At 41.0% G+C, this 10,657-nt stretch overlaps 1 protein-coding gene across 1 annotated transcript in view; it reads left to right on the forward strand.

Annotated features, from left to right (window-relative positions):
- The window catches only part of LOC104835219 (cytochrome P450 2J6-like), a 15,081-nt gene extending 4,879 nt beyond the window's left edge, over positions 1-10,202 (forward strand). Inside the window, 10 exon segments of the mRNA XM_010573106.1 lie at positions 540-601; positions 604-687; positions 1,463-1,623; positions 3,560-3,736; positions 5,578-5,719; positions 7,445-7,510; positions 7,513-7,585; positions 7,587-7,627; positions 8,822-8,965; positions 10,024-10,202. Of these exon segments, the coding sequence (XP_010571408.1) occupies positions 540-601; positions 604-687; positions 1,463-1,623; positions 3,560-3,736; positions 5,578-5,719; positions 7,445-7,510; positions 7,513-7,585; positions 7,587-7,627; positions 8,822-8,965; positions 10,024-10,202 (1,129 nt within the window).
- Positions 10,203-10,657: the final 455 nt, after the last annotated feature.

Here is a 10,657-nt window from a genome sequence, read left to right on the forward strand (position 1 = left end):
AGCAGTTCAGGGCTCTTCACGTAACCACTAGTGCAATTTAACAATCAGTGGAGTTGTCTCCCTTCCAGAGAAGAAACAGGGCCCAAATGTCACTTATACTTCACCTTCATCACCTCAATCTACAAGCATCACATTAATCGATCTATATCTCCATAAACATACCCTGGCCCTGTACACCATTCTGTAGAAATTAATCCAGTTATTCCTGTCTTGAGCATGATTACTTGAGTATGGCTAAAGCAGATCTTCTAAAAAGGCATCTTAAAGTTGTTTATTTTTTTTTAAGACATCAAGAAATGGAGCAGTCAGCAAATCCTTAGATCACTCTTTTCAGAGATTAACTACAATCAATATCAAGAACATGTGGCCTAGTTATAGTTTGGGTATGTTTGGCTATGATTTCTGATACTGATAATTTCACCTAAAGACACTTGCATCACGGTATATTCCCTGATTTACTCCATGTATTTTATAATATATTTTTAAATTAATCGTTCATGTCTATGGCAAATATTAATATGCCAGGGAATACCCTCAAGTATTATATTGGCAAGTGGTCACTCCTGGAAGCAGCAGAGGCGCTTTGGTATAATGACTCTACGCGTCTGGGAATGGGGAAAAAAGGCCTGGAGTATCAAGTGCAAGAGGAGGCCTCTCACCTGGTTGAGTTCTTTGTGAACCTAGAAGGTATCTATCTGCTAAGAAATCAGACCTTTTCAGTCCTGGATCCATATCCTCAGTATGCAAACTTACCTACCCCTTTCTAGGGTCAGGGTACATCCAGGGTGATACATTCAAACTTACCAAAGCCCAAAGAGCAGATAGAGCATAATATCACAAGTGGTAATTTCTTTCTTAAAAAGTTGTTCATAAACCTAATGAAGTTGGGAACTTCTGGAATTCCATCTCCATGGGCTTATCGTTTGTCTATGATATGATTGTACAATGATATGATGTCACTGAACTGCACAGCCAAGCCATTCTCAGTCTGCCTACAATAGGTAACTAAAGAGTATTGCAGAGCTTAGTAATTTCTCTAAATTTCTATGACATTAGGTGCCATGAGGTTTTTTACATTTTTTAACGTCTGTCACTGTCTTCTCTTAGCTCATCTCCAGTGACATTTCTTCCTTCTCACATTCTGACTTGTCTTCTTCCACATAACTGAGGACAGCAGATTTGATATGATATCCTCTAATGGATCTTAGTTGTACAACATTATTTCACAGGAAGGGCTATGAGATTGTTTTAGAGCTATTAGGAAACAGCTTAACAGTGTCCTTTGCTCTAAGACTATGTTTCTTTTTTATGAATACATATTAATGCCACATGTCTATCCCCATTCATGCCCCAGCTGGATAAAGAGAACATTTTATGTAATCTCTAATAACATCTTGTCCTATCTGTATAACGAACACCTGAAGAAAACATTGAGGGTGAATACCAGTTACTGTGTTTGCAGGAAGACCTGTGGATCCTTCTTTCCCTCTTTTCCATTCTATTTCAAATGTAATTAGTGCTCTGGTTTTTGGATATCACTTCTCTGATGAGGACAAAACCTTCCATGAACTGATCAGTGCCATGGAGAATTTACTCAGATTTGCAGGAAGCTTTGTTCATCAGGTGAGTAAATAATATGCTATTTTTTTTCTGAAATAGGTAGAAAATGAAAGTGCAGATACAAAAATGGGTCTTCACTAAATACAGAGCAACTGACAAATGCAAACTGGGAGCTAAGAGGTGTCCTTGGGGACCTTATTACTGCCTCCTTGGTTTTGAGGCCATTTTTAAGAACATTCGTTTCTTTGCAAGTTTAGGGGACATCTCTCTGTTAACTCCTGGCTTTAAGTCTTTCAGCATTTCTGAGACTGTTAACAGAAACCTTTAAACTTAATTTGAGACTGGAGTTTCTAATAAATTTGAACTCTGCTGTGCTGCTCCTCCCACCTCTATTTACTTCTCCAAAAATGGGTGTCTTTGAATTCACTGTTCTGCTTTTTACTACTCTGCAAATTGTATGCTAACAATTTTTTTTTCCTCCCTCACAAATAATAAAATATTCATTATGAATCTTTCCATTACTTCATTATAGCTTGCAATTCACACATTACAAAAATAATACATACATTCTCTGACAGTCTCACAATTAAAGTTCTGTCAGAGATTTTTTGGTAGGTACCTCCCACAACATACCATGAAGGCCAACTTTGCACTTGAATGTCTTGAAGTGCACTTGAAGTTTTCCCCACGAATTAGACTTTGTGGCTTAGACCCTTAAAGAAGGACAAGCTGGGTGTAGTGGAGACTGTGGGGGGCATAGCAAATTCCATTGATATTTAAATTTTATAGAAAAAGGCAAACTAAAATGCTGATGTGGTAGTAAACCTTTTGAACAAATCTATCATATGAGGGTAGCACTATACAACCTTCCCATAGTAAAAAATAGAAAAATAGATTAAATCTGTAGATGATCAAAGCCAGGAGACTTAACAATACAGAGGAGGTTCAGGATATCCTACTGCAAGAGCTCATAAGCACTATGGATTGGAGGTATAAAAATGGAACAAACTGTAATAGTACAAAATTAAATTATGAGATATATTAGGAATTAATGAGATTAATATCTGCTGTGAGCTTAGAACATTTCAGTGCAAAAGCTAAGAGGAAAGGGACTGGTGTAAACTAGCAGATAACAGGGTGAAAAAAGGCAAACAGAATCTTAGAGTGTTTCCAGCACTATTTTCCCTTTAGATCCAGAGAAGTACATTCTGGTGTGTAATAATCTGTGGGACCTATTCTTGGGTCTTGGACACCTTATGTTGTGAGTCTGGCATGAAACAAATGTAGAGAAGTATTAATGGGATGACCTACAAACTATCACTTAAAATTAGAGAGACTTTGCTTGTTAGGTCTGAAAGAACAAAGAGAGGAGATACAGACAGAAATGCTGTTTGCTTGGCAGGGTGGAATGGCAGATGCTGTGAAGAGAGAACTATCCAAGCTAGAGGACAATACTTTGTGCTGACAAATGTGTGTATAAATACACTCAGCAGACTGAAGATGTAATATTTCTAGCCATCCGAACAATTATTGGTCATGTAGGAGTCACAAGGACTCTGACAGAAAATTAAATTAGCACTTAGAGTGATACCCAGTCTACACTTTCCTTCTGTGAACTCCACAAACTCCACCAGTTTCTTGAGGCTGCAGACTTGTTAATCTTAGTAGCCACACAGTATCCAGAAAGGATGTCCTTATGTTTTGAGTTGTGGGAGCTAGGGTCTCCAACTGTGCAGGAGTAAGGTCTTCTAGTGATCTGCATTAGTCAAGTAAACTTACTGGCATGAGCAGAGTGTTGTCAGTATTGCCTTGACCCCCAGAACTGTGTAAAAATTACTAGTAAAGTTTTCCCACATGATGGCAAAAATCAATTCAAAGAAATGCTAATTTGTTTATTCCAGTATCAACATTTCCAGACAGGACAATTCAGCCTTTTGGTGTTTCTAAAAAAGCAGATTTGTTACTGACAAATAATTCACCTTGTATGTCACTCCCGCAGCTGTACGAAATCTTCCCCTGGCTGATGTGCCGTCTTCCTGGTCCTCATACGAAAGTGTTATCTTGCTATGATGTCCTGAGTTCTTTTGCAAGGAAGAAGATCAGAAGACATGTGGAGAGAGGGATACCAGATGAACCACAGGATTTCATTGACTTTTACCTGCCTGAGATGGAGAAAGTAAGTGTTAGTTCTGCCTGATCACACATGTATGCAGTATAAGGCCAAATAGACCATTAAATCATCCAGCTTGACTCCTTCTATCACAGTTTCTTATGTTTCACAGACTTCTTAATGTGAATACAGTAGCTTGGGGCTTACTAACTCATGCCTCCCAGAAAGGCATCCAGTTTTATGTTTTGGTTACATGAAAGAATTACTGCAAAGTATGTTAGGGTGTGAACTCATGAGCTATCATCTGTTTTCCATAAATACCCATGTGTATACTTCAATCCTGTTGTAAATACAAGACAGTTTATGCCTGTACGTTACATAACTTTGGTAGACCACCTCATCATCTACATCAGGGTACCTCATGTTTACAAGGGGCTTAAATACACGTGCATAGATAATTACCCTGAAGTAGCTGACATGCTTCTTTGGGTTTCAGCATGTGTCCTAACACTGGCTGTCCTTGTGTCACACAGCTGTGTAGTTCCTCCCTTGGGAAGGAACCATTCGTGGAGGATCTTCCCTTTACTGAAAACTCTTTGTAGGTCCTGGTCTGAGGAGATTCTCTACTCTTTAAAGGATTCCCAGGCTATCCTGAAATCCCTTGGTATCATTCCTGCAGCATCAAAAAGAGAATAGTCCTTCCACCTCCAGCCCAGGCCCTTTCAGCAGTTAAACCTCAGCGATCCCAGCCTACTTGATTATTTGATCAACCTTGGAATAGGCATTTTATGCATCACACCAGTCTGCTCTCTTGGCAGATGGATGCTGTCATCAGTAGGTCCTAAATGGGATGTGTTTGGAGGTCCCAAGCCTATTGTCCCTGTGTTACCTCTAATTTCCCCAAAGTTTGAGGCATGGTTGGCTTGGAGAGCCTAGGAAACAATTTCACAAACAATGCCATAATAAGCTGTTAAACTTTTTCGCTGCCCAGGCTATTATTTTCCATAGCATGAAACGACTCATGAGCCAGAGAGGATCTGCTAAGTGCACCAGAGTTTCTGCTTTGAACTTAGTCATTTTTGGATATTTTTGGAAACTAAAAGAAGCATCTTTTTCCTAGGGTAGATGAAATTTATGTAGCTTCTACCTCTGGTCATAAGCTTTCAGCTAGTCAGGCTGCCAGGTTCTCATAGTGTTGGTTCATGGGTTCTGGAAGGAGCTGATACATCTGCTTGTACACTATATCTGAATGAGTATGACAAGATTTACTAAAATAAGCATTTTAAAGGCAAAGATGCAGCTTTCTCTGGTGTCGGGGTGCAAGTTATTGCAATCTGTTTATTTTAAAAAGTTTTTGCCAAATGTATTTTCTCTAACTTTTTATATTTTACTCCCTCCTTATAAGAAGAAAAGACTTGGGTACCTCTCTCCCACCAGTTCACATCTATCCTGAACTGAGAGAAGAAATTACTCTCAAGGTGTTCTGTTGAGACTCTCTTATTCAGATAGGTTTTCCTTTGGTATTTGCTAGCACCATTTGATAGAATATTGGAGAGACCAAGGCCTGTTGAGTGACACATTGTGGGGCACTTGTTTAGAAGTACACTTTAGGCTAACTGCAAAACTTGTGTTATGTTTTGAAAATTTTCGCGAGTAAGTCAGCAGGCATAAAATTACCTGTTTTTTTTAATGAAAGAATATTCTACCTCATGAAAAAGAGCAATGCAGACTTACCAGGTCTATTTGGGAAACTATTAATCTCTTAGTACTCATCAAAAACTGTAATTTTGAATATTCTTTGTGCACATGCCAGCTGTGGAAATAAGGACTCTCACACAGGAGGTGTACAGGATGATCTAACTTATGCTTTATATGCTTTAACTTCAACATTTTATCATCATCTACAGTCTAAAGATGGGATCAAGCCCAAGTATGATGAAGACAATTTGGTATATGTTATAAATGATCTTTTTCTCGGTGGATCAGAGACCTCAAGCACAACATTGTACTGGGGACTGCTCTATATGGTAGTGAACCCAGACAGCCAAGGTGAGAGGGATTCTTGCTGTGAAATGCTGTGGGTATTACAAATGCTAATGATGGCTGAATATAATGAGTTACAGACACAAAAGCCACTAGTTGAGCCTGGCTCTCACTCTCTGAAAACACAAAGAGTGGCAGCAAAGGAAAAAATTGGAGGCCCATCCTATGACCTGACCAAACCAGGTGGCTGAAGGCACTTGCGGTGAGACAAAAGTTAGCTCTTTGCAGTGACAAGTCAGTGAGGTGCTCTGTGTGGAGAGTTTGCAGGCTGACTGATGGCAGCAGGAACAGAGATCAGAGCTCTAATATGAGTCCTGTCTGCACCAGACGTTGTTCAGGTATGAGGAGTGCTAACACAACTTTGCTGTGTTTGCCACACAGTCAGCCTACGGTCTCTTCCCCTCCTGACTTAGCACTCCTTGCTGAGCACACCAATACTCCTAACAACCCACTGGAGCCCTTACTGGACAAACCAGCTGGACAGATCTTGGCAGGTTATGAAGGGCTGCAGGTTGCCCTGAGGAAGGCCCATGGTACTGGTAGAGATGGCTGCCTCTTCCTGTCTTTCTTGTCAAGAAACAGGTAGAGAGATGCAAGATAATTTGCACAGTGCAAATCCATGTACTTCCTTGAAGAATGCAGTGACTCCTTTCTGTCTTTGCTGAGTGTTTGATGGACAAGGCTAGGCAGTGGGCATCTGTGGAATATGGGTTGCTCAGGGGTGGCCTCAAAGTTTCAGTAGAACATATTCTATTTGTAACCAGCCAATAGTGTTAGCAACTAGTCTTTAAATAACTGGTAATGTTTGCTGCAGTTTGTTCACAAAGCAGCACACAAACCTTAGGAGAAAACAAAATATGAATGTGGAACATCTACAAGGGATGGAAAGACTGTAGTAGCAGAAAAAGAAGTTTAAGGGAGGATTCTGGCTGCCTGATATGTAGAAGTGGTGTTTTCAGTCAAGAGCTGCTGGCAGTACACACAAACTGTCCCTGTCTGAGATAATATCGCAAAAGAGATTGCTTATCTAATTAACACCAATTATGTGAATACCTCGTAGATCCCAGCTGAGTTTCCTCATCCACCTCTATGTCAGGAAGACAAAGGATATGGCCAGGGTTTAAGGAAGACTCTGGTACTCCTGGGGCTGGGGGCTCTTCCATCTGCTGTGCTCAAGCACTGAAAGCTAGGGAGATACTTGTATTCCCACAGCCTCAGTACAAGGCTGAAAAGGCTGTGTCATTGAGTGCATATTTGCATCCTAAGTTTTAGTCTGATTCAGGTGTTGTTTGTTCATACAGTATGTTGCCATACTCGGACCAACTCTGCTCAAGTCACCCCTTGCACTGGGAGTTAATATCTGAGGAATTTATGTCAATTTTGCAAATGAGATTTAAATTTTGAGGTAAACTAAGCAATCCCTAAATACCTTCAAAACCTGGAGCTGAGTGACCTGCCCTACACCCAGCAAGCATTCTGTAAGATAAAGGTCAGAGATGGAATAAGTATAGTATAGCCCTTGCTTATGATTCTGGACCACACCGTTGGGGTTTTTTTCCTGGTTATTTTAATTTTCATATATAAACCTCAGGCATTAAATCATATTAAATCACAGGTTATAGACTTAATGTACTATGTTGAAATAATACATTTTCCTGTTGCTCTAAGAAAAGAGACCAGTTAAGTATTTTATGCATTTTCCCATCTGAAATGGTGAATATTTCTCCACAGAGAAAGTGCAGAAGGAGCTGGATGCTGTTTTGGGTCCTTCCCAGGTAATTTGCTATGAGGATCGGAAAAACTGCCCTATACAAATGCTATGGTTCATGAGATCCAACGCTTCAGCAACTTTGTCTTTGTTGGCATGCTCAGAGTGTGTGAGGGACACAATATTTCTAGGATTCCCCATCAAAAAGCTACAGACGTATTTCCAACCTCTGTTCTTTCTTCAGCAGAGAGATATTTGGCTTTTATTCCAGCTTTGTAACCCGTTTTCCATCTATAAACTATTCTCCATATAACTGAGGAACACAGTGCCTGGGGAAGGGTTACCATTTGTGGCTCCAGGAATGAAATAAGTCTCTTACTCAGCGTGTTGATGCTCAGACAGCTGATAAGACCCCTGCTCCTGCCACAGAAGCCTTGAGCTCCTGCCTTGCTGATCAACACAGCACAACTGCAGAGACCAGCTCTGCTTGGCTGGGGATGGACTGAGAGGAGAAACTGTTTTGCCAAAACACTGGTTAAGACATCCATGCCCAACTTGGCACCGCCAGCACTCCTGGGATGGGGAAGACTTGTGAGAGGATGGCTCATAGTTCCACTGACTCCATGAGCTAAGGGACCTGCCTGAATCTGTAACAACTGAGAGACTGTCAGCTACAGCTGACAGTGAGGGAGTTGCTCCCAAATGCTGCTTAAGACACTTGGTCACAGCCAGTAAGGCATTTTTTAGAGTGACATAAGCTGTGCTGGGTGCCAGTTCTCACTGTAAAACAGTAGCAAGAAACAGGAATTGGTTGTTTCTATTGCAAGAGAGATGGGTGAGGCCAGCACCATTACCAGCATCTGGGACTGGCCCCACCTAACTCATTTTGTGGTGAAGGTTTCACTCCGTTCTGTCTGCTTCTGACAGGCAGGTAGCTAAGGCACAGGAACTGGTCTGCTGGGAACAACCAGTAAAGAAAAAGCCTGAAGTACTACTGCTAACAGGGCTCAGAGGTTGTTGTCAATGAAGTATTGCAGTTATTTCTGGATGCATTTCTGTCTCTTAAGCCTGAAAGGAAGTTTCCAATGCTGGGACCTGCATATCAACAAAAGAGTCCTACTAGAAGTGTTATTAAGATTAGTAGTAAAAGTGGTCACAATGCAGTTGTACCAACATCACTAATGCTGTTAAGACCCACTGACATAGCTGAAGGGCTGAGAACCGATAATTTCCAACTCAGAACATGATCACAAATCAAATTTTCTAGGAAAATGGCCTTCTAACCACATCATATCTGTTCATTACAAAGAAATGGCAACAAGCAGTAGTTTTATCCACCAGGTAGAAACTGATGGGTAAGAGGCTAGTAGTTGGAACTGAATCAACATTTTTTTCCTTGCAGGGCACCATCATTATGCCAAATATAACATCTGTTCTGTACGACCCTGAGCAATTGGAGACACCTCGACAGTTCAACCCTGGCCATTTTCTGGATAAAGAAGGAAACTTTGTACCTCGAGAAGCCTTCTTACCATTCTCAGCAGGTAAATGCACTGACAGTTTGAACCGACCCAGCAGATTAGATGAAGAATACAGAAGTGTGAGACTAAGGTATTTCTTCAGATAACATCATCTATCTCTGCTGTTTGCTGCTTTTAAAGAACAGTACTGGCTTGTTTCTGCCAAGGGAGATGCTTCTGTGCTGTCTGACCTCAAACTGTTCTTAGGACACAGTAGTGGGAGTCCCACTCAAACTCCTGAACCTCCTAGGCTTGTTGCATGCTGCAGTCATCCACGGGTTTTGTCTGTAGTATTCTTTATATGTACTTTTCTTCCCTGACAAGCAATGTGTCTTGTGTGTACTGGAGTTACTTGCAATCCCTTTTAAAGGAACAAGCCGAAAGAAAAGCAGAATGCATCCTGGCAAACAAAGGATTAAGTTCTTGCTTACAGAACTGAAAATCCAGTTGAAAAAGAAGGAAATAAGATAACAATGAACAGTTAGAGATCACACTTAGCAGTAAAGTTCCTACTCTGTTGTTTTTGTTTTAGTTTCTCTGTTGATATAGCAGACTAGTCACTTAGATGTCCATCCAGAAGTGGTTTCTTAATGCAAATGGCTTTTTCCTGTTCTGCTCATGCCATTGGTTCCAATGAGGAACCCTTGGAAATTAACAGTAGGCCTCTTGCTTTGCCTGTAAAGTCACTAAGCCTTTGTTCAATGGCAAATGCTATTGCTAAGTAATTTTGATCCACTGACTCAAACTCACTAAGAAAGTATGTGCAAACAGCTGGCAGATTTTTGTGTGTGACCCTGAATTTCCACATCTCCCATAAAAGGAAAATAATTTTCTGCCAGGTCAAGCAAGAAATGATGGTGGTACCTGAGGGATTTTCATTGAGATTTTCATTTAGTGTCTCCTAACCTATGACATTGGGTGGGATCTTTCTGAGAAAGAATTCACAAAATTTTAGTTCTGTGGCTTTCATGATCTTGGCCTTGAACAGAAAAAACCCTCGCCTTATAACAAGAACGAACAAAGTGATTATGAAACTGAAAAATTCCTAGATATTTACTGTCTTTCCCCTCTTCCTTCTGCAGGGCACTGTGTGTGTTTGGGGGAGCATCTAGCAAGGACGGAGCTCTTTATTTTCTTTGCCAGCCTGCTGCGGGCATTCACCTTCCGGCTCCCTGAGGGGGTGGCAAAGATCAACACAGGGCCCATTTTTGGGGGTACGCTGCAGCCCCACCCATACAGGGTTTGTGCCATTCCATGCTAGGCTGCAGTACATCACAGACCAGCATGAGACAGCTACCTTTACCTCAGTGAATTTCCTCTCAAACCTATAAACCTTCTTTTACTAGCCAGGATATTGATATTAGTCTATCCCAAGGCTATTCAGAAAGCGGATGCAAGCCAAGATCCAGACTACCAGTACTTTTGGTCTGGTCCTTGTGAAATTCCCAGATATTCTTGCAAGGATCTTAACTATTTTTTCCTCTTGCAAAGCACTTGAAGCAAGATGCTATGGTTCCCAGCTGAAGCCAACATGCTGTGTCTCCTTGTTCTAGCCAAGCAGAGTCGTCATAATGCTCACTCCTGAGCAAACCTCAGTAAAATTCAACAGAGGATCTCAGCAAGATCTGAGTAGGCATCATTTCTGTGAGTGGTTTGATGACCTCAAGTAATTTGACTCTGGAAAATGCACTTTTAAAGCCCTATTTTGGTTTTACT

The sequence above is a fragment of the Haliaeetus leucocephalus genome, unplaced genomic scaffold (genome assembly GCF_000737465.1).
Source record: "Haliaeetus leucocephalus isolate CR32 unplaced genomic scaffold, Haliaeetus_leucocephalus-4.0 Scaffold362, whole genome shotgun sequence".
NCBI lineage: Eukaryota > Metazoa > Chordata > Aves > Accipitriformes > Accipitridae > Haliaeetus > Haliaeetus leucocephalus.